This window comes from Ailuropoda melanoleuca, chromosome 9 (assembly GCF_002007445.2).
Source record: "Ailuropoda melanoleuca isolate Jingjing chromosome 9, ASM200744v2, whole genome shotgun sequence".
NCBI lineage: Eukaryota > Metazoa > Chordata > Mammalia > Carnivora > Ursidae > Ailuropoda > Ailuropoda melanoleuca.
This window is the reverse complement of record NC_048226.1, coordinates 62,985,851-63,010,812: the sequence shown is the minus strand read 5'-3', so window position 1 is coordinate 63,010,812 and position 24,962 is coordinate 62,985,851. Positions and strand designations below refer to the sequence as shown.

The 24,962-nt window shown below is 35.0% G+C and overlaps 1 protein-coding gene across 3 annotated transcripts in view; it reads left to right on the top strand.

Annotated features, from left to right (window-relative positions):
* The window catches only part of VIRMA (vir like m6A methyltransferase associated), a 60,838-nt gene that overhangs the window by 19,382 nt on the left and 16,494 nt on the right, over window positions 1–24,962 (top strand). For 2 of the 3 annotated variants that reach the window (XM_034668313.1, XM_002929426.4), the window contains exons 6-17: window positions 242–364; window positions 922–1,194; window positions 3,007–4,147; window positions 8,017–8,508; window positions 9,534–9,688; window positions 12,208–12,290; window positions 14,523–14,616; window positions 14,758–15,302; window positions 15,827–16,062; window positions 16,516–16,768; window positions 19,439–19,656; window positions 22,819–22,951. In XM_034668313.1, coding sequence (XP_034524204.1) covers window positions 242–364; window positions 922–1,194; window positions 3,007–4,147; window positions 8,017–8,508; window positions 9,534–9,688; window positions 12,208–12,290; window positions 14,523–14,616; window positions 14,758–15,302; window positions 15,827–16,062; window positions 16,516–16,768; window positions 19,439–19,656; window positions 22,819–22,951 — 3,746 coding nt within the window. The remainder of the gene's footprint in view (window positions 1–241; window positions 365–921; window positions 1,195–3,006; window positions 4,148–8,016; window positions 8,509–9,533; window positions 9,689–12,207; window positions 12,291–14,522; window positions 14,617–14,757; window positions 15,303–15,826; window positions 16,063–16,515; window positions 16,769–19,438; window positions 19,657–22,818; window positions 22,952–24,962) is intronic. The other variant, XM_034668312.1, reaches the window with a different exon arrangement.

Sequence of the window (24,962 nt, the reverse complement as noted above, 5' to 3'; positions counted from 1 at the left end):
AAGTAAGTCTTCATTTCTCTGGGATAATGCCCAGGAGTATATTTTAATATGTGGGAAATCACAAATTCTAACTTTTATAATATAAGTTAATTAGTAAAATTGGTTAGATGTTGGGAAGGAAAAGTTTATCAATAAATTCCGAAGATGAAAAACTCGAACAATTAACAGCATTTTTGTCATGCATTCATTTCACTTTATTTTAATAATTTGAAAGTTCTTTTTTTGTCTCTATTAAAACTAGCTGATGGGGAGAAAGAAGATCAGTTTAATGGAAGCCCTCCAAGACCACAGCCAAGGGGACCAAGAACTCCTCCAGGACCACCTCCACCTGATGATGATGAAGATGATCCCATACCTTTGCCAGGTATGAATAAAATCAGCACACCCCCACCTTGATTAGTGTTATAGTGCTTTTTGATTAAAGGAAGAAAATTAGATATAGGTAATCAAATCTTGATGAATGCCCCCCACCCTTTTCCTGTGCAGTATTCTCTTGTGCTTTTCTGTTGGCAGGTGAACTTGTTTAAAAAAAAAAAAATCAGTTCATTCATTTGAAGCTGTACCAACATTGCTTTGAAAATAAAGTGCTGTAGAGATATATACAGAAGAGTACCAGTTAAAAAAAAAAAGTGTTATGTATTGGGAGAGATAATAACCTGTGTACTTTATAGCTGAAAAGAAAAGGATTAGTTTCTGGTGTTAGAACATAAAATAGTGTACTTTATTAATTCTCACTGTATATAGTTACACAGTACATACTCTTAATATTTTTAAAAGCAGGTAATTCTACAGCTTTTTTAAAAAGGGTATTTATGAGCTAAATCATCCAAAGTGTCATTAAGTAGCTGTAGTATCCAGTCCTGCTACCTCATGGTATTTAAACCATTAAAATAATCTGTCTCTTAAATCTCAATTTTTCAGTGTCTGGTGATAAGGAAGAGGATGCTTCTCATAGAGAAGATTACTTTGAACCCATTTCTCCTGATCGGAATTCTGTTCCCCAGGAAGGGCAGTATTCTGATGAAGGAGAAGTAGAAGAAGAGCAGCAAGAAGAAGGAGAAGATGATGAAGATGATGTGGATGTAGAGGAAGAAGAGGATGAAGATGAGGATGATCGCCATACAGTAGACAGTATCCCTGAGGAGGAAGAAGAAGATGAAGAGGAAGAAGGTGAAGAGGATGAAGAAGGTGAAGGTGGGTTATATTTATTAGGACTTTTTGTTTTCAAGTACTAGGAACTAACTTGATGTAGCTTTGAGCAATGCAAGAGAATTTAGAACAAAGATAAATGGCTTTCAAGAAACTCAAAGGATAGAATGTAGCTGGGCCTCAAGACTTGACTAGAACTGGGAACCCATTTTTTGTTTACTTTATGTTTCTACTTTGTTTTCTCTCTGTCAGCTAACTGTTGTTTCTCTGTTCACCCTACAGGTTTAATCTCCTCTTTTTAACCAACCAGCCTAAACTATCCGGCTGTATCTCAGTCTTATTTGCATTTTCCTAGGAGAAAGATTGTTTGGCTTACTACAATATCAGTTGCTCCTTGGTACCATCAGTTTTGGCTAGAGAAGCAAGATCATGTAGCAAATACCTGATGATTAGAGATTTGGTGAGCTGTTTTTGGAGTAAGGAGTGGTGTTATAAGCTGGATGGAATTCCTAAAGATGTCTGCCATCTAGATACTCTAGCAAAATGCTATATTTTTAGAAATTCAGGGGAAAAAAATTCAACTATACAGGGTTGTGTGATAGCATGATGCATTCCTCTGATTAGGCTTTATTTTTCTTTGAAAGTGAAAAGTGAGAGATATTCAAGCTAATTGACTCTTTATTTGTCCAAGAAATAGCATGTAATGTTAAAGCATTTATGTAAAATGACAGATAAACTGCCTTGTTTTTTCCTAAAATAGTGAAGGTAAGGATGATTTTACATGAGAGTAGATTTTGGTATCACAGGGGCCCCTATACAGACTAGAAATAGTTAGGTTATTGAGTGATACTTTTTTAGCTTCCCCCATTTCCAGAGTAGCAAATAATACTTTTTGTACTTTCTGTATTTGGCAAATAGTAGTTAGATTTCAGACAGGCTTTTTCTTAATCATTTTTGTAGAAAAGATGAGAGAAAGAGGCTGGTTTATTTGGTCTTTAATAGAAGATATCTGGCTTAACCCAGAGTCAGGCCTCTGTAAGCCCTTATCTTTTCAGATATGATGAGTATATGGCTAAGGCTAACTTGTTTTGAGCAAAAGAATGTCAAAAGATGGCTGGTGCTGGAGAACATTTCCTTTTCTTACATAGACTGTTACTACTCATGCCAGTTTTCCTACAGCCAGGCAATAGCAGTATTAAAAAGTAAAACCAGATTTTCTCTCTAATCTTTTTTTGAAATAGAGGAAAAAGTTGCACATGTATAATGATAAGAAAGCTCTGTTTTGGCCCAGCTGAGCATTTTCAGTGAACAACTTTTCCATAAAAATAGAATGCAGACCTAGCAAACTGTGTGATAGGTAAATGAAGAGAAATGAAAATTCAGGAATATGAAATTAATGTTAAAAAAGAACTTAAAGTGTTTTCACTGAAAATATTTGGTTTAGTTTTGTGATTATGGCATTATTAGTTAAATTTAATAATCTTTCCCATCGATTTTTTTTTTCCATCTTAAAAATACTTAAAAATGCTCTCATGAGGGCAAGGTTAACTTCTTCCCTTTTGAGAGAGGTATTTTTGTTACTTTATGACATTTCTAATTTTATTTCTGTAGCAGAGTTAGTTGTAAAGTTGAACAGATAGAAGACTTTGCTTATGAAGTTTCTCCTTAATTCTATTAGAAATTTAAAAATGTTGGTAATTGTCAGTAAGATGTTGGGACAGAAGTTAATTTTGTTGAAAAATCATTAATTTTTATTTTTTTGCCGTACTACTAAATAATTTTTTTTTGATTAGGTAGATTTTTTTTCATTAAACGACAGTGATGTAATATTTAAATATTATTCAAACTGATTTTCAGGGGATGATGGTTATGAACAAATTTCCAGTGATGAAGATGGAATTGCTGACTTGGAACGTGAAACCTTTAAGTATCCGAACTTTGATGTTGAATACACTCCTGAAGACTTAGCTTCAGTTCCTCCTATGACATATGATCCATATGACAGGGAGCTTGTACCACTTTTATACTTCAGCTGTCCCTACAAGACTACTTTTGAAATTGAAATCAGTAGAATGAAGGATCAAGGTCCAGATAAAGAAAATTCAGGGGCAGTAGAAGCTTCAGTGAAGTTAACTGAACTGTTAGATTTGTATCGGGAAGATAGAGGTGCAAAATGGGTAACAGCTTTAGAAGAAATTCCAAGTTTAATAATAAAAGGATTAAGTTATTTGCAGTTGAAAAACACAAAACAAGACTCTCTTGGCCAGTTGGTAGACTGGACCATGCAAGCTTTAAATTTACAAGTAGCTCTTCGCCAGCCCATTGCCTTAAATGTCCGACAACTCAAAGCTGGGACCAAATTAGTGTCCTCACTAGCAGAATGTGGGGCTCAAGGAGTCATGGGATTGTTACAAGCAGGAGTAATCAATGGATTATTTGAGCTCCTGTTTGCTGATCATGTCTCATCTTCCCTTAAGTTAAATGCTTTTAAAGCTTTGGACAGCGTGATTAATATGACAGAAGGAATGGAAGCTTTTTTAAGAGGTAGGCAGAATGAGAAAAGTGGCTATCAAAAACTTCTGGAGCTCATACTTTTAGATCAGACTGTGAGAGTTGTCACTGCTGGTTCGGCTATTCTTCAGAAGTGCCATTTCTATGAAATCTTGTCAGAAATTAAAAGACTTGGTGACCATTTAGCAGAGAAGACTTCATCTGTTCCTAACCACAGTGAACCTGATCATGACACAGATACTGGACTTGAGAGAACAAACCCAGAATATGAAAATGAGGTAGAGGCTTCAATGGATATGGATCTTTTGGAATCCTCAAATATAAGTGAAGGGGAAATAGAAAAGCTTATTAACCTCCTAGAAGAAGTTTTCCATTTAATGGAAACTGCACCTCATACAATGATCCAGCCGCCTGTTAAGTCTTTCCCAACAATGGCACGTATTACTGGACCTCCAGAAAGGGATGATCCATACCCTGTTCTCTTTAGGTAAGACATTTTTGGTTTGGGAAAATACATTTCACATATCACTGCAGGTAATTTTATGTGGTTGATTTTGTTTTTTTAAATTTGTAAGCAGTGCATATCTGTGTAAGGATATTCTACATTTCAAAATAGATAGTGAAACTGAGATGTATACTACTGTGGGAAAGCTATATTTTAATTAACACTTAAAGTAGTAATAGCGATTTAAGTTAAAGATAGTGATAAGCACGTCTACGAGCAAGAATAAATGAGGAATTGTAGAGTTGTTTCTGGGAAGGTGGTGTGGTACAAAAGGATGGCCCAGGAAGGAGAGAGCTTTTCCGTGTGAACCTGTTTATACTTTATCTCTCTTACATTGCAAGTTAAATTTATATTTTACTAATTTAATTTTACAGACTTGGTTAAATATCTTTAAGGTTCAGTTAACCACTTATTTATGCTCTCTAACTCTATTTGTTGTTGTTGTTGTTGAAGTAGGCTCCATGTTCAATATGGGGCTTGAACTCACAGCCCTGAGGTCAAGAGTTGTATGCTCTACTGACTGAGCCGGCCAGGTGCTCCTATCTGACTCTGTTTGTTGGTACAGTTTTGCCATTATTATGGTCAGCTCCCACAGTAGACTTTTAAATTTTGTATTAATTTTTGATACTTTTTTTGCATTTTGCCTGTATATAATTTTCTAGCTAATGGGAAAATGGCATTTTTATTATGTTATTCCTTATTTCTGTGATTAATTTTTGCCTTGATTTGGGGCATACTGCATTAACAGAAAATGGGGTACTTGTCCATTCTAAAATCTGTACCTATCCATTCCTGTTTTTAGCTGAACTATTAGATCTTGCCTTAGTTTGAGTTCTTTTGGGAACAAAAGATGATAATGCTAGAGCAAGGTCTGGTAGGAGATGAAGTCAAGAGTACAAGTATAGGGGTTTGGCTTTGAACAGAAGAAAAGAAATCTTATATGTGTACAAATTTGTTTTATGGAGACAGTAAAGGAGCCAAAGCACTTTGCACTGATCATTTTTAGTAAGGTAAGAGGCGAGGTCATAAACTGAGGTAACTGAGGGTAGTGACTAAGGAACGGAGTAATGCTCTCAAGCACTGAAGGGAAACTGGTAATTAAAGGGTTATTAAGTATTATTTTCTCCTCCGTAACTGGAGAAGGTACATTTAGGTATCAGACTTGAGGAAGTAAAGGGTCTTGAATGCTGTGCTAAGGAATTTGGTTTTTATTTTTATTTTTATTTTTTAAATTTAATTAAAAAAATTTTTTTTAAAGATTTTATTTACTTATTTATTTGACAGAGAGAGAGAGAACACAAGTAGGGAGAGCGGCAGGCAGAGGGAGAGGGAGACGCAGGGTTCCTGCTGAGCAGGGAGCCTGACATGGGGCTTGATCCCAGGACACCAGGATCATGACCTGAGCCGAAGGCAGACTCTCAACCAATTGAGCCACTCAGGTGCCCCTATTTTATTCTTATTTTTTTAAAAGATTTTATTTATTTCCAGAGACCGTGCAAGCCCCAGGGGAATGGCAGGCAGGGGGAGAAGCAGGTTCCCCGCTAGGCAAGGACCCTGATGTGGGACTCGATCCTATGACCCTGAGATCATGACCTGAGCTGAAGGCAGACACTTAACCGACTGAGCCACCAAGGCATCCCTGGATTTTGTTTTTAGAATGTGGGGAAATCTTGACTATTTCGGAGTAATAGATGTGATAGGATCAAAGTAGTATTCTAAGATTATATGTTGTAAGATGTATTGCAATGAAAAAGAAATTGGAGTTATTAATGATAACTAGATGAGCCAGTCTAGATTGCACTATGTTAAGTACTTGATATAGTGGCACTTACAGGGAATTGTGCTAATATTGTGCTAATATTGAGAGCTTGTGAAAAAGCAGTTACTAGGACTTGGCAACTGGACCTTATAGCTAAGAGAAAGTGAGAAGGATCTAAAGATGTTTTGAGGTTTCTACCTAGGGTAACTATTGGAACTGGGGTTTTATTGACAAAAACTGGTAAGTTAAGGAGGGGCAGTGAATTTTGAAAGGAGAAATAATTTTTCATTTTGGAAGGATTAGTTTGAAGTGATGATTAGGCCCTAATGTCCTCTGAGTAGGTCTCCAAGATCACTTTCAGGATTTGCCAGTGGGACTCACAGGACTCAGCACTGTACTCACAACTATGATTTATTACAGCAAAAGGATATAGGGCACAATCAGGAAAGGAAAAGGGTACATGGGGAGAAACTTGAGGAAACCAGTCAGGTGCTTCCAGAGTCCTTTTCCAGTGGAGTCACGTAGGACCTGCTTAATTCCCCCAGCGAGAAATTGTGACAATGTGTGTGAAATGTTGCATACTGAGGAAGCTCATTAGAATCTAAACATCCAAGCTTATTATTGGAGGATAGCCCCATAGGCCCCCAGTATCTACTGTGTAACAGAATCCCAGCCTCCTAGAAGGAAAGCAGGTGTTCAGTGTAAACCATATTGTTTGCAGGTACAGTGAGCATTCTTATCAGTTGGGTTATGGGAACTCTCCCCAAATCCAGGTTCCCAGATGCTAACTAAGGGCCTGACTTGTAAGAAGTTGTTCTTTTTTTTTTTTTTTTTTAAAGATTTTATTTATTTATTTGACAGAGATAGAGACAGCCAGCGAGAGAGGGAACACAAGCAGGGGGAGTGGGAGAGGAAGAAGCAGGCTCACAGCAGAGGAGCCTGATGTGGGGCTCGATCCCGTAACGCCGGGATCACGCCCTGAGCCGAAGGCAGACGCTTAACCGCTGTGCCATCCAGGCGCCCCAGTAAGAAGTCATTCTTAAGAATATAAGTAGTTTGAGGCCTGCAGTGTTAACTATTTTCTGAACACTCCACAAGGTGGTTAAAGATATTCTTTGAGCATAGTAGTTATGGGTTTTTGTCTTCTTGAGGGTTCTGTTTGCCTTCATAATCAAGAAGTTACTGGGGGTGTTTATTATCCTAAACTAGAAGCCTGAGTTTAAGTAGTAATATGAGAGGTAGTTATATACTCTGTGATTCCAAATGTAGGACGTTCTGAAAAAGGCAAAACTATGGAGACAGTAAAAAAACCAGTGATTGCCGGGGTTAGGGTGAGGGAGAGGAGCAAATATATAGAGCACAGTATTTTTAGGTCAGTGAAAATACTCTTGTAGCATTTGTCTGTTTTGGGGTCTTGAGTAAGTTCACATTTTTTCTAAAACTATGTATGGCAAAAAAATGGTTCTTGGGTTTAATAAAAGTGCTATGTATGGTAGTATTAACTCTTCAAATACTAAAAATTGATAATTTGAATCTGTTTTCTGTATAGGTATTAATTCAGATATACTGCCTATAGTAAATATGAATAAACTGTATGTTTTTTATAGTATATGCACTATATTTTCCCTAGGNTGAATCTGTTTTCTGTATAGGTATTAATTCAGATATACTGCCTATAGTAAATATGAATAAACTGTATGTTTTATAGTATATGCAGTATAGTTAATTCAGATATACTGGTGCACCATGAGTAGAGAAGGACCATGGTGAAAAAGGAACATTTGATAAGTGGTTTGGAAAGAAGACCCAGAATTTAAAAGTCAAGGTTGATTCTGGAAAGAGAAGACTTGTCAACGGTTGTATGTCAGATATCTGTTGAATGTTAGCTAGGAAAAAAGCCTCACATAACTTTCACTTTTATTTGACACAGTGGAGAGAAGACTTGTTGCCACATTATGTTTTTAGTTAAAGTAGTGTATTGCTAAGGATAAGGATTATGGCCGTTAAAATTTTTACGCCTCTCCTACCTAACGAATACTGAGTAAATGAAGAATGTTTTGCACTGACTTCACATGTATCAATTTTTCTACAGGTATCTTCATAGTCATCACTTCTTGGAGCTGGTTACCTTGCTTCTGTCAATTCCAGTAACAAGTGCCCACCCTGGTGTGCTACAAGCCACAAAAGATGTTTTAAAGTTTCTTGCACAGTCACAGAAGGGTCTTCTTTTTTTTATGTCGGAATATGAAGCAACAAATTTGTTGATCCGAGCTCTGTGTCACCTTTATGATCAAGACGAAGAGGAGGGTCTTCAGTCTGATGGTGTTATTGACGATGCATTTGCCTTGTGGCTACAGGACTCAACACAGACACTGCAGTGTATTACAGAACTGTTCAGCCATTTTCAGCGTTGCACAGCCAGTGAAGAAACTGACCATTCAGATCTCTTGGGAACCCTTCACAATCTTTATTTGATTACTTTTAATCCTGTGGGAAGATCAGCTGTGGGCCATGTTTTCAGTCTTGAGAAAAATCTCCAAAGTCTTATTACTCTAATGGAGTACTATTCCAAAGAAGCCTTAGGGTAATTTTCTTTTTACTCCTTAAATTTTCTGTTATACTGGAAAACTACATCAGTAAAGGGCTAGTTTCTTTAAAGAAGGTATTGCTTTGAAAGTAAAGATTATTATAATTATTTTTTGACATAATACATAATTTGTTAAGGATTAGAATGATAGAAATTTCTAAAATATAAGATGTGTTTGTAAAGCAAAAAGTGGATGTTTTAGCAGCTTCTTCCAGTTTTCCCTTGGGATTGACAAAATTACAACTATAGTAACTCTTGCTAATTTGCATGTAGAGGAACCCTAAGGCACCAGAATATATACTTGCAGAGTAATGAGGACTGTCTTGCTGTCTTGAATTTTCCCTTGCCTTTAAACTATGGTGGTCTGGTTTCAGAAGTACTTTGACTGAATAGGGGCAGGGGATTTAGAATGATACTAGTTTTCAAGAGCTGCCCAGTAGGGCAGAGGATTGATTTTAGAGTCTGAGGAGATAAGCGTGCTCTTCCTGGCTCATGTCATATGAAGCATTGACATCTAGGTAACTGGCCTCACAACAGGGTCTTGGTATGACTCCTTGAGTGACAGTTCTTTTTGGGGGGACTATGAAAGGCAGTGGCTTCCATACATAGCTCTACCTCAGCAGTTTTAAGGTAGAAGACAGTGATGATGGCAGTAGATTGATTCATCACACTTATTCCTGCTTACCCAGGGTGAACGTTTTAAAGGAGACCATTGAAATGTACTTCCAAATCCTTCAGTGCTGATGAAGTATACTTGTTAATATTTTGTTGTTGTTCTTCTGATCTTTCTTAATAGAACTTCACTTTCCATTGTGATGCATATGCTTTGTTTATATATACTTTTAAGTAGTGTTTTCAAGTGAATTGGAGGTGAACTTTAAAATCTGATTTCTTTTCTTTGGGGAGTTAGTCAAGTTTCATTATAAAATTCCTTGGTCTCTTTAAAACCAAATAGAAAAAAATGTTTAAAATTGGAAAAATTGTTTTCATACCCAAAACTTTAAAACCTTATTTTGTTTCAGTGATTCCAAGTCTAAGAAGTCAGTAGCTTATAATTATGCATGCATACTTATTTTGGTGGTGGTTCAGTCTTCCAGTGATGTCCAAATGCTAGAACAGCATGCAGCATCTCTCTTGAAGCTTTGTAAAGCAGATGAAAATAATGCTAAATTGCAAGGTATGGTACTTGAAGTTATTTAAGCATTTATGATATGTGAAGGAAAAAGCCTTTGAATATCTGTAATTAGTACTTTATCATGTTTTGATAATATACATAGTAATACTCTGTTACTTCTTGAAAGTACCCTTTATGAAAGTATTTTATATGGTGTTCTTAAAAAGATTTTTAGGAAATTGTCACAAGTATCCTTTCCTGGAAAATCATGGTAATTGGTGTTTAGTTGAAGTTCCTAATCAAAATGGAAGTAGCTTGAAGATGAACTCAAATACTCAGGGTTTTTTTTTAAGATTTTAAAATGATTTCTAAGTAATCTCTGCACCCATGTGTGGCTTGAATTTAAAACCCTGAGATTAAGAGCCACATGCTCCACCGACTGAGCTAGCCAGGTACCCCAAACTTTTTATTTTTTTTAAGTAGGCTCCACGCCCAGCATGGAGCCCAAGGCAGGGCTTGAACTCACCGCCCTGAGATCAAGAGTCAGACCTTAACCGACTGAGCCACCCAGGCACCCCTTCAGAAGTTCACTTTTGTGTATAGTTTGTGTATGTGTGTGTTGTCTATATATATTTCCAAGTATAACACTATTCTAAGTACAATTTAGAAATCCATTTGCCATTAATTAACATACATGTGCTGTCTTCAAAAGCAAAGGATAATTAATATGAATGTTATTTTCTAAAGTATATATATCTATGTTGAATGAAGTTTATGGCAAACCTTATGTGGGCAGTCCTGAAAAATTGAAGGTATCTAATCACAGTTTTTTAAAATTTTGTTTTGGTTTCTTTCTGACCATACCAAGTAGAAAATTTGATAACATTGAGTAAATATTGTAAATAGTATGTGGACTTTTTTCTATTTCTTTTTCTTTTATTTTTTTGAGAGAGAATGTTAAGTGGAGGTTGGTGGGAGAGGGACAGAAGAAGAGGGAGAGAATCTTAAGCAGACTCCTTGCTGAGCGCAGAGCTGGAAGAGGGGCTCGATTTCATGACCCTGAGATCCTGACCTGAGCCAAAATCAAGAGTTGAATGTTAACCAAATGACCCACCCATGCGCCCCTGACTTTTTTCTTTTTAATCTTAAATTTTATGTTTGATAACACCAGTAAAAGTGTGGGTTAGTAAACTCAACTTCTCATATAGGAAATAGGTTTTTTTCCCTGTAGTGTGCCTTTATAAAAGGAGGGCACACAACATCTTCAAAGGTATTATTAATGCTTTATTATTTATTCTGGGTGATGGGTACACATGTTTGTTTTATTATTGTTCTTTATATCTTTCACTTGAGCGATACATGCTGAAAGAGTTAATTTAAAAATGCATAGGAAAACTACTCAGATATACGTGGTGGTTGTAGTCCTCATGGAGAAGTGTAGAACCAAGGAGAGACAGGACTACTATTTTCCGTTTCCTTTAATTATTCCTAAAAAGTGTCTGGAACTGGCATATCACTTTTTACATTAGAATGTTTTTCTTAAAATAGTTTTGGTGATAAAATATGGGTGTCATAGCATACTTTCTAGGAGAGTTTTTGTTCTTTTCTACGTTATTCCACTCAGTTTTTTTTTTTTGAAGTATAATTGACACACAATGTATATTAGTTTCAGTTGTACAACATAGGGATTCCACAACTCTATATGTACAGCTAATAATTCCACAATGCTATACAGTTATGCTGTGCTCACCAAAGTATAGCTACCATGTCACATTATAATGCTGTTATACCATTGACTATATTCCCTATGCTCTACCTTTCATCCCCATGACTTATTCATTCTATAACTGGAAGCCTTTACCTCCTACTCCCCTTCCCCCATTTTGCTCATCCTTCCATACCCCTCCGCTCTGGCAACTACCAGTTCACTATATATTTATGGATCTGTTTCTGCTTTGTTTGTTCACTTTTTCTTGTAGAGTTTTTAATTCAGTTGTGGTAAATGGTATATTTCATTTGTGATTGTTTTATAAGCAGAGTTTATTGTTATTATTTTGGGATGATAATGATTCCTTTTAATTTTATAAAGGCAAATTAGGAAATGGGCAAAATTTAAAATTCATGTTAAGAGAAATGTCACTCAGCAAATGTCCCTCTTATGGGATTGATCCTGTTAGAAATTAATACAATTTTTGCATGCTCTTTTGGGGGTGTGGGAGGTGGCAGTAGCATTAGGTGAATAAACACTATTTTATTATGTTAGTTTTTAGGAGTCAGTTTTACAAATTTTTTTTAATGTTGTAAGTTGATGGTCCTGTTTAAGCATGTGAACACTTAAGTTTTCAGAAACCAAGTAACTAAGAACGGTAACTTCTTATTTCTAAGCCTGTATGTAGCCGTTTATATTTCACGTTAAAGTTTGTCTAGAGAATTAGACATAAGTTTATCCTTGTATGATGTTTAGATTATTGAAGTCAATATGAATATGATAATGTTCTTCTTTGGAAAAGAATACCTTTACTTCCGTTGTTATAAAGACTTTTATTTTAAAATATGATATGAATGACGTTTTTGTTTTTAAGAACTTGGCAAGTGGCTTGAACCTCTGAAAAACCTTAGATTTGAAATTAACTGCATCCCAAACCTAATTGAATATGTTAAACAGGTAAGTAAAACTAAAAGTGCCTTGATTTTTTTTTTTTTAAGATGATTTGTTTTATTTTAGAGAACGTACTTACATGAGCAAGGGGAAGGGAGAGGGAGAGAAGCAGACTCCCCACTGAGCACGGAGCCTGATGTGGGGCTCCATCTCACAAACATGAGGGCATGACCTGAACTGAAACCAAGTCAGATGCTTAACTAAATGAGCCACCAAAGCGCCCCTAAAAGTGCCTTCATTTTATGGAACTGTGTGGTTCCAAATATAGTAATATTGCTTTAAGTCATTTATGTAGATAATGCAGTAATTGTTAAGTGTACTTGATTGATATGCTAGACTTTGGTACAGATTGGTACATGTATGTAGATGGGTGTGTGACTGTGTATATGTGAACATGCTTGCACACAACCCTGTGTATTGCACTACTTTCCACTACCAGATTCTGTCCAAATTTTTTTTCTCAAATTAGAGTAATATCACCTATCATTTTGATGATCTTTACAAAGGCATTTTAAAGTTAAATGCCCTGATAATTTAAAATATAATTGTTTCAGTTAAACTTTAGTGAAAAAGAACTTCCTTCAAAATTTTTAGGTGGAAATCAACAAGAGTCATTTCTAGATAATTACAATGGGAACTAGTTCTAAATTTGTTAATTTGGGATGGTACAAATAAAATATTCATAAAAGTTGAAAATAAAATACAAATAAAATATTCATAAAAGTTGAAAATCCTGTATCATAATAGTACATTTGAAAAATTCATGTATAATTCAAGTAATTAGTAATGTAAAAATTCATTGAAACTCTTGCATTGTTAATTAGTTTTAAAAGTGTAGCATAGGAAGAAGGACTAAAGGTGGTCATAGATGTATAAAAAATTTTAAGCTAGAAAGACGGAATTGGACCTTGAATTATTTCCTCCTTCATTTAACAGATGAGCTGTATTTGTGTGTGTGTGTGTGTGTGTGTGTGTGTGTGTGTGTAAAACATCTTGATTTTGGAGTTGAAATGTGTGTTATTAAAATAGCAACCAAGTACTGTTTGGGTTTATGTACTTCAGATTTTTCTTTACTAAGTTGTCTACCCTTATGTTCTCTAAGAGTACTTTTACCTCCTGTGCCATCATATTCTTCTGTGTTCCTTACTCTGTGACTCACATGTCATCTAGAGCTTCTCATGTATTCAGTCTTTTATTTGGCAGAAGTACACTAGATTCTGTAAATTTAGATGGTCATGTGTTCAGGGTACTTGTGCATGGTCAGGAGAATGTATATGGTGTCCAATAAAGATTATATACTGGGGTAAAAGTTTTTAACCACTAAGAAATTTAGCTCTAGAAATTTAAATTACATGCTGTAATTAAAAGAATTTTGATTTTTATGTAAATCCTTATCCATTAATTATAGTTAATAACAAGAGGTTCTCATTCCAAGATATACCAAAAACAATTGATCTGAGATTGAAACTTCTCTCTGTGCTCCATGCAGCTTTATGTAGTTTGTTGAATTATTGTGGAAAGGCAGCAAGGAAGAAATTAGAAAAAATGTATAGGGGAAAGGAATTTTCTTATTTTTCTTCTTAGGTTTCTCCTCTGAGGGTTAGCAGCTGAAATAGTAACATTTTAAAATGTTATTTCTTCAGAGTTTTTTCAAAATCATCTATGCTGCTCTGTGGAAACTACAAAAACAAAGAAACTTAAACAACTATTTGTTGTTAGGAAACAGCATGGGCAGGTGTTAATGATATAGGCAACTGTATTTCTTTTTCCTTCAACCGTGCCCTAACTGGTCATCACAGCTAGATTCCTGTGGTATCTGCATTGAAATGTATGTTATGTAGTACTAAAACATTCCCTGTTGTTTCTCAGTTTTGAAAGAGGTTTAGTACAGGGTTTTGTAAAATTGCTTCATTTTTGGGTGGGAGGGTATATAGAAAGAGTGTATGAAAAAATTGCTTTAAATTCTCAATACAGGGGGTCTCATTCATTTTTGTATGTTACTTTCATTTTAATCTGTACTTTTTAAAATACTTGAACTTTGCAATTATTTTTATAAAAAAACCTTTATAAAAACTTCATTAGCTTTATTCATGTTTTAAATTTACTTAAGAAACTTAAAATGGTGTAAGTACTTAACACAAAACTCATATTTTTAACTAATGTCTTTTTGGAATTTTTTTCTTGATTCATATCCAGGCACCAAGAAATTAAACTTTCTGTTCATTTTTATTTTTAAAGAATATCGATAATTTGATGACTCCGGAAGGAGTTGGCCTTACCACTGCCTTGCGTGTTCTCTGTAATGTGGCATGTCCACCACCTCCTGTTGAAGGTAATATGGCTGTTATACTTAAAAAACTCTTCTTAAAGCCTAGTATAAATGCTATTTATTAAACAAAATATTCAAAAATCTTAACTGATTATTAACATGTAAGTAATTAGTCTTTTTTTCCCCCCCTTATCCTATATAAAGGTCAACAGAAAGACCTGAAATGGAATCTTGCCGTTATTCAGCTTTTTTCTGCTGAAGGAATGGACACCTTTATTCGGGTTCTACAAAAATTGAACAGTATTCTCACTCAGCCTTGGAGGCTCCATGTCAACATGGGGACTACCCTTCACAGAGTTACTACCATTTCAATGGCTCGCTGCACGCTCACTCTTCTTAAAACTATGTTAACGGAACTCCTGAGAGGTGGATCCTTTGAGTTTAAGGACATGCGTGTTCCTTCAGCACTTGTGACTTTACACATGCTCCTGTGCTCTATCCCTCTCTCAGGTCGTTTGGATAGTGATGAACAGAAAATTCAAAATGATATCATTGATATCTTACTGACTTTTACACAAGGAGTTAATGAAAAACTCACAATCTCAGAAGAGACTCTGGCCAATAATACTTGGTCTTTAATGTTAAAAGAAGTTCTTTCTTCAATCTTGAAGGTTCCTGAAGGATTTTTTTCTGGACTCATACTACTTTCAGAGCTGCTGCCTCTACCATTGCCCATGCAAACAACTCAGGTATCACTTCCATATAACATGCATCTTATAAATGACTGCAGTAACACTTTTAAAAAAGCCAGTGATTTTGTTATTAAAAAAAAAAAACCCACAACCCTCAACCCTTAAAAAAGACATAAAATAACTGGATGAGGGTGAGATAAAACTGAAGCAAGTTGGTCATTAAAGAAATATGGGGGCAACATTTTAAATAAATTTTTGTTAATGTGAATTTTATTATGCTGTTCTGTATACTTGTACTTTTGTTATTTTTAAATCCTTCTTTTCCCTTTATCATGTGTTAGAATTTGCCATTAACTAGGTTGATTCACCAATGGACTCTGCTCTACTGACTGCTAACCTGAGAACAATAAGATTTTCTAGATGCATTGAATTCAAGCAAATGTTTAATTGTGTAATAGAAAAATGTTTTAAGCATGTAGTAAAGATGTTCTTTTTCATAACAGTTCTTCCTGAACAGTTTTTGTGACTATAAATAAATATTAAAAAAATCTACGTACACACACAATATACTTTTTTAACAGGTTATTGAGCCACATGATATATCAGTGGCACTCAACACCCGAAAATTGTGGAGCATGCACCTTCATGTTCAAGCAAAGTTGCTCCAAGAAATAGTTCGCTCTTTCTCTGGCACAACCTGCCAGCCCATTCAACATATGTTACGGCGTATTTGTGTTCAATTGTGTGACCTTGCCTCACCAACTGCACTTCTGATTATGAGAACTGTGTTGGATTTGATTGTAGAAGACTTGCAAAGGTATTTTCATTTTGCATTAAAAATTTTTTTCCTCAAGTTATTCTTGACACAGATACATTTTTTTCACTTAGAATTTGGAAATCAGGCTTAGAATGCTCAGATAATATATATTACATATAAATATATACATATACATGTGTGTGTGTGTATATGAATATATGTAGATTATTTTTAATTAGAAAACTATTTCATGTGCAAGATACCTTGAAAGTCTTGATTTTGGGTGTTTGAAAGGTGAACTATAAAATACTCTGATTTAAAAAAAAGATACTGAAATCTGAATTTATAAAATTTAATAGTAATTGTAAAATTCCAGAGAAGTCGTCATATCCAAGGAATGAAGTGTTTTATACAAGATTTGTATATCATGATATGTGTTGAAAAATAAATATTAGTTAAATAATGCCCTAAAATTAAGAATTTTGTTTACTAAATGTATTGATTTTATTTCAGCACTTCAGAAGATAAAGAAAAACAGTATACTAGCCAAACCACCAGGTTGCTTGCTCTTCTTGATGCTCTGGCTTCACACAAAGCTTGTAAATTAGCTATTTTGCATCTAATTAATGGAACTATTAAAGGTGACGAAAGATATGCAGAGATATTCCAGGACCTGTTAGCTTTGGTGCGGTCTCCTGGAGACAGTGTTATTCGCCAACAGTGTGTTGAATATATCACATCCATTTTGCAGTCTCTCTGTGATCAGGTATTTATGGTTATTTTATAAATTCTGTGTGTTTGTATGTGGTTTAAAATCTTCTCTTGATATAAATCTTGGCTGTGAACAAAGAGATCTCATTTGTTTTATGAATCCTGTTGTTTAGGGAGATCAGTTTGACTAGTGAACCAACAGTAAAATGGTTTGGTGCTTCATAGCTTTCTTTGGGTTTGTACTTCACAGGTTTCTCTGAAGTCTCTTTTTCTTTATGAGATTGCACCCTTGGATAGTTACTTCATGTGCCACTGAATTCTTTGGGGTTGGTTATATCTAGTATTTTCATTTTCCTTCCACTTATACACAGATTCATTCTTGAATTTTATAGCTTTGTGATTGGTTGAATTAATAATATGTTCTCTTGTTAGGACAATTTTTGAAGGTATCAGAGACTACTACAGTTTTAGTGTGTTTCAGACTACTCCCTTCCAGATGTTGACTTAAAGTAGTAGTATCTCTGCTTGTCTATATTATTGGCTTCCAGTTTATAATTCCATCAGTTAATGGTAATTATTTTGACTTTTAAAGCCCATTGTGATTGAGATCTTTGAAGATTTCTTTTTTTTTTTTTAAGATTTTATTTATTTTAGAGAGAAAGTGCACACACAAGTGGGGAGAGGGGCAGGGGAGAGAGTGGCGGGGGGAGGGAGAGGTAAAGAGAGAGAATCTCAAGCATACTCTGGGCCGAGCATGGAGCCTGATATGGGGCTCAATGCAGGGCTTGATCCCACAACCCAAGATTATCACCTGAGCTGAAACCAAGAGTACCCAACCGACTGAGCCATCCAGGTGCCCAAGATCTTTGAAGATTTCTGTACATATTCATACTTTCACTTATCATAATGTTCTTGCTATCTAATTATCAGATTTTTTTTCAGGCAGAATATTTTTAATAGGATCCCATGTTGAAAGATTATCTTTTTTCAGCTGACAAAAATCCAGTTTGGTTACATTTAACACTTAAGTCAAGAAGGAGCATTTTTGGTGTGACTTGTTTTCACAAAAAGAGGATCTGGTTGAAAATAGTTTGGGACCTGGTAGAAAAGATATTTGAAGTCCTTATTAAGACCTTAAAATGTCCTTTTGACTGGTGTTTGTTATATAATCCACTTCAGGTTTTATGACTAATCTGAATGACACTATAGCACCCTAGCTACCCTGTTCACATAAACTTCATTCTTGGCCTCATTTTATATATTTTCCTTCTAATTCAAACTTTGTTTTATAGTTTTAACCCATGTTGAATCTTAGTTGGCAGTATGTTGAAGTGTTTAAAGGTGATGAGATATACCCCAAAAATGTTTCTGTAAAATCTACTTTATTTACTTCTATAAAAAGAGTGGTGGGAATTTTTACTGTTGGTTAAACTTGCTTGAGCATTGGAAAACTTGAATTTTAAAAGTGTATAAAAACTAGAGGAAAATACTTAGTTAGAATACTGCCTAAATGTTTATTTGCTCCATCCATTTCTTTCTGTGATGTTTTATTTTTTTAATTTTTTAAAAGATTTTATTTATTTATTTGACAGAGAGAGAGACAGCCAGCGAGAGAGGGAACACAAGCAGGGGGAGTGGGAGAGGAAGAAGCAGGCTCATAGCGGAGGAGCCTGATGTGGGGCTCGATCCCATGATGCCGGGATCACGCCCTGAGCCAAAGGCAGACGCTTAACCACTGTGCCACCCAGGCGCCCCCTTTCTGTGATGTTTTAAATTCCAATATGGATATGTTTATTTATTTATTTTAATTGACAGCACAAGCAGGGGGAGCAGCAGGCAGACGGAGAAGGAAATCAGGCTTCCTGTGGGGCCCGATCCCAGGACCCTGGGATCATGACCCAAGCTGAAGGCAGAAGCTTAACCAGCTGAGCCACCTAGGCACCCCAATATGGATATGTTTATTAACATTTAGTTCACTGAGGGGCACCTGGGTGGCTCAGTGGGCTAAGCATCCACCTCTTGGTCTTGGTTCAGGTCATGATCTCAGGGTCATGAGTTCAAGCTCCCCCACCCCCTTCCAATCCGCTCTGTGCTCATCAGGGAGTCTGCTTGGGATTCTTTTTCCTCTCCCTCTGCCCTGCCCCCCTCCCCCCGGCACTGCTCACATGTGCATTTGCTCGCTCTCTCTTTCAAATAAATAAATAAAGTCTTTTTAAAATTTTTATTTCACTGAATGATTTCTTTATAAATTAAAAAACTATCCAAATGAATCAATAATACAATGATTTAAAATATTTTAGTACCAAAAGTAGTTCACTTAACCATTTGAAGATAATAACTACACTCAGTATGATGCAGAAGGAAAAATTTTGGGGGGCACTGGGCTGGCTCAGTTGGTAGAATACACAACTCTTGTCTTGGTGTGATGAGTTCAGGCCCAACTTTGGGCATAAGCCAAATGAATGAATGAGATGTTCTTTTAGAGTAAAGGTATTGTAAAGTAAAATATTTGTCTTTATTTCTTTAAGTGTATATCTTTGTATCACCTTTTATAAAAGAGCAAAATGACTCCTTTGTTTTTGACTTTATATTTAGGATAGGAAGGTAACAATATTTTGATGAGGTAATTACTATTAATTGGTATGTATTTCTAATATAAAAATGTTAATTGATGGTGATAATAATTAAAGAAAAATTTTTCCCTTACTCCTCTCCTCCCTCACAGGACATTGCTCTTATTTTGCCAAACTCTTCTGAAGGTTCTGTTTCTGAACTGGAGCAGCTCTCCAATTCTCTACCGAACAAAGAACTGATGGCCTCAATCTGTGACTGTTTACTGGCTATGCTAGCTAACTCTGAGAGCAGTTACAACTGTTTACTGACATGTGTCAGAACAATGATGTTTCTTGCAGAGCATGATTATGGATTATTTCATTTAAAAAGGTAATGCTTAATTTAATACATTCTTGGATTTAATTTTTTACTCTATCACCCCTCCCCAAATTGATTAATTCATGGCTCTCTATAAAAGATTGAAGATCTGATTTCTTTCATGTGGAGAAATTTGTATTTATGGAAAAGATTTTTGTGCTAGTAATAAAATCTTTAGAATTAAAATTATAAATTGAATAGATAGACAAATTAATATGGACATCTTATAGTATTTAAGAAGGGAGTCTTACTGTTCCAGGGATGTTAATTCATACTATATTTGCTTTGTTGATATATTTATCTGTAGTCATTCAAAAGTGATGGTGGTGTGATATTATGGGCCCTAAAGCTAAAAGTACTGATTCTGCATTTTTTATTCTGTAGAAGAATAGCTGAGATAAAATTAATTTGAGATATTGTAAACCTCAAGTATAATTTCTGCTCCAGTCTCTCTGTCCATACCCTCATCTTTTTCTTCTCTAGGAAGGTAGCTGGATATTACGTAGATTTCCTTGGGAATTTTGTAGAAGTATGTAGGATTATGAGATAGAAAGGAGGAAAAAACATGTTTGTGTCTCTCATTAATTCTTATAACGCTGGTTGAAAGCTTATATTCCAAATACTGTGATTGGTGCTGGCTCCTACTTTCTCTACTTCCTTCTCCTGATAAACCTGTCTCCTCATTTATATTCTCTCTCAGTTGATGGCACCTGCTGAAAATTCAAGCTTTCCTCCTCTTCCTACCCCATCCCGATTCTCTCACTATAGTCTTTACATTTTACTTCTGGAATGTCCTTTTTCCTATTGCCTGGGTATTTACTCTATATCCTTTAAAACTCATATTCTTCACCTCCAAGAAAGCAAAAAAACTTTCCTTGATTCCTGCATTCCTAGCTCTTACAAATACTCTTTGCATACATTTGCCATAGCATTATATGTGATGTTTTTGGCTTTGCTGGATTCATGTTTCTGGTCTTCCTGCCAGTAATCTTTTCCTAAACTGCCTTAATCTATTCCCTTTTCTTCCTCTAGCTCTGATTTTTCTGCTAAACTCCAAATAACCCATCCATCTATTTGACATCTCTGCTTAGTTGTTTAACGGAAGTTCAAACTGAATAGACCTAAAGCAGAGCCCTTGATATTCTTGCTTCAAGCATGTTTCTGTCTTGTTCTTCCCAGTAAATGTTATCACCATCCACTCAAGTATATCTTGGTGATATCCACCTTGATCCCTTGACTGAGGTCTTTTTTTTCAGGATTCTGCACTTTAAACCTAATAATTTTCCACTTTTAATTACTAAATATTTTGGTGAATATATTTTGAGACTATGCATATATCTTATTTCTGCTTAAAATTCTTGTCCACTAATTTTAGTATTCATCAGTGTATCTTGGCATGTGGCAGTTTTTATTGTGGTGTCCTAATGCAAATTCCTAATTCTCTTATTCCTTTTTAATTTATTGATTATCCTTCTGTAGGGAAGAATTATCACTTTTCCCTCATTTGTTTACTTATTTAGGGATTTATATCAGTATGGACTTATGGACATTAATTTTTTCTTTGTGTGATAATCTAATGCTATTGTTACTCATTTTGTTGTTCAGCTTGTATCACTGATTTTGGTTCTTCTCATTGGATAGAGCTAGAAAATATATGCATGTGTCCTAACTCATGCATATACATATCTACATTTGTTTTTGTATGTATGTTTTTTTTAAAATGAGTACATAATGACATTTTTGATTCCAATATTAGATGTTGACTCTAGTGTTCTCCCTTTCCTTGTAACCTCGTTCATGTTTCATGTTGTACGGTTCTGTGGATTTTGACAAATGCATAGAGTCATGTGTTTGTCACCACAGCTGCATACAGAGCAGTTCCATAACCTTAAAATTCCAATGCACTGCTTTTTTATAGACAACTTCTTTACAAGTTGAGCAACAAAAATACCAGATTTTGTTATTGTTAGTTTTTTAAATTTTAGACATTCTGATAGGTATGTAGTGGACTCCAGTTTTGGTAGATCATGGAAGTAAGGCTCATTTGCTTAAAGTTATATGTAGAGGCTAGTAATTGGTATAGTCTAATTTTAAACTGATGCTTTTTTCATTAATCATATTATCTATATTTGTATTTAAATCTCATTCCTGTTTATTGTGCCTTATCCATTTCATTATTTTATAAAGTTCTCAAGGGCAGGAGTCTTTCTCTTTCTCTTTTTTGTATTACTTTACCAAGTTTTCTGTGATGGCATCTCAGAATCCAACCACATTTTTCAAATACAAACACTGCATGTTTAGTGTTAATATAATCTTATTTTTGTTTTAACTAATTATGACTTATTACAACTTTAAGGACACAATTGAATATTAGAATACTTTGCCCTTGAAATTCTCTGTTGATCAACAAAGAGCTGTGTAAATGTTTAGAATAATTTTATTGAGACTGTATATTGTCATAATTGATTGTTATGCTTAAACCTGTCAGTATGAGGGGTTGGCAAACCATGAGCCATAGGCCAAATCCAGCGCACCACTAGTGTTTGTAAATACAGTTTTATTGGAACATAGTCAGCATTTATGTATTGCTTATGGTTGCTTTCCCACTATACAAGCGGTTGAGTAGTTGTAACTGAGACTGCCGTTGCGTATAGAGAGAAACAGACTGCATTGTTGTGTAACCTGGAAAGCATTAAATATGTACCATCAGATTCTTTACATAAAAAGTTTGTAGATCCCCAGTCTATGCCCTTGATTTTCTTCTATCAGATTATAGTGCCAAAAGGATAGTTATTTTTTGTAGTTACTATGTAATTCAGTCTTTCTGGTCAGGTTTCTGAGGCAGCTATATAACCTCTTTGTATTAGAGAAATCCTCAGGGTATAAAAAGTATAAAAATAGGGAACCTCGAAGTTTCTTTTGCTAAGTTTTATATCTTTATATTTTGGGTAAATATTTTCTTTTTGGGGGCGATGTTTTCTTTGAGAGCTTGAAGCTTATTTTTAAAAGGAGGTATCTGTAGATATGGTCTTATTAAATGGTTTATGTACATAGCTGCACCAAAACATTTTCGAAATGGTGGACTGAATTTTGTTCTCTCTGAACTGGAGATGATTTATTTCTTATACTAGATTTATGCATTCAAATTTCAAGACATATCCTCTCTATTTACAGTTCTTTAAGGAAAAACAGTAATGCTTTGCATAGTTTACTGAAACGAGTGGTCAGCACATTTAGTAAGGACACAGGTGAACTTGCATCTTCATTTTTGGAATTTATGAGACAAATTCTTAACTCTGACACAATGGTAAGTGTATGTATATGTATATGTATGTATTTGATATTTTTTAAATTTACAAACTTCATCATAAGTTAAAAAGAATCTCTTGTTTTCAGAAATATCTTAGGATGTGTTTTGGAAGTTTGAACTTAGAATAGTGTCTTTTTTCTGTGCCCTTATCCCACTATAAATGCAAGTTTTTGATTTATAAAAAAAGATGTTTAAGAGCAGAATTTATTGAACTCTTTAAATTTATTAAGGATCATTAATTTGTGAATATCTATGATTTGGCAGCTTAAATAGTGAAAAATACTATCCATAGTGCCGTCTTTTTTTTTTTAATTAATTTATTGTTTTTTTAGAGAGAGTGCACATGCATGAGTTGGGGGAGGGGCACGGGGAGAGGGACAGAGAGAAGCCTCAGGCAGAGTTCCCTCTGAGCTTGGAGCCCGACTTGGGGCTCAATCCCAGGATCCCTGAGCCGAAATCAACAGCCGCTTAACCAACTGAGCCACCCAGGTGCCTCTAGTGCCTTCATTTTTTACATAATTTTTTACATTAGGTTACTTTGCCAGGGACACTCAAGAATGTTCAAATTTTAGTCTCTTAATCAAGTATTTACCTACTGTCATTTAATTGAACATTTACTGATTGATTGTGTTTTGGATGTTGTGATTTTGGGGTGATTGTAAAGTTTACCAGGGTATTTTGGATCCATCATAGATAACAAATTAAAGATTATTTCCCCAAGTCTAAATCTTATTGTTAAAATCTAATTAAGAATTTCTCTCATTAGTATTTTCCAAAATCATGATATATGTTGTGGACACAATTCCAGAAACCTTTAATATTTAATAGGCTTGCCTTCAAAGTGTTTGTGGTCAGATAAGTTTGGAAATGTCTCTCATGATGGAACTTAATTATGCACATTAGTATAGTAAGAGCTCTAAAAGTTCCTAGATAAATAGAAACTTACTTTGCTGCAGTTGAATCTAACTTTTTCCAAATGTATTGCCTGCAAAATACTTGCATATGTGAGTGTGTATAACGTGTGTGCATGCAAATGCATATAGCTAGTTAACATCCTGTAGGTCTGTATTCTGTCAACTCTGGTTTAAGAAATTCAGCTCATATATAAGATTTCTGTTAGGAAGAGTTGTAGTGGACCTGTTTAGTACAGTTATACCAAAGCAAATATAATACGGGATTATTTCATAAGAAAAATTTAGTTTAGTGTATTTCTCTTATGCATGTAATTTATATTAAGAATATTTATTTCGGTAAGGGGTGCCTGACCAGCTCATTTGTTAGAACATGCGACTCTTGATCTCAAAGTCGTGAGTTTGAGCGTCATGTTGGGCATGGAGCCTACTTTAAAAAAAAAATTTACTTTAGTTAGCACTTTTTGGCTGCATGTTGTGTTTGTGGTTATTTTTGTGCCGATTTTATCAACAAATTTGTGTTTGTTATGTGTCAGATACACTTTATTAAAGTAATTAAGTTTACCACATGCTTTGATTCAACTGAAAGATCAGATTTTGATTCTGAAAAATAAAGAGCATATTTAATGGTAGGATTGTAGCTCCCGTAAAGAAATTTTAGAGTTTTTACTTAATGGAAGACTACTTATTAGTTTATTAGTTTTATCAGATCCCGTGTGGTGTGTTGTTAATAAATCAATTTGACAGATTTTTTGTACACCTGATCAATTAAGCAGTTCCAAATCAAAAATTACTAACCACTGTTCATTCTTGTTATCCAGGAGCTACTGGGTCCTCAGGACTGCTAATTAATGCTTTTATTCATCCCTTACCAACGTGTTTCCTTTTCTCATCTTTTTCACTGAGAAAAGATCAAGGTCATCCGGTTTGGTTTATTAATTCTTTCAGAGTCTATCCCTGTTCTTTCTAACCTATTGCTTCCTTCCTTAATCAGAGGAAAATGCTCCCCTGCATCATTTCATTTTTATCTGTGACATAGATCTTATACTTTCTAATATCATACCTGGCTCCTTTTCCCTCTCCTGTGTTTTCCTCTC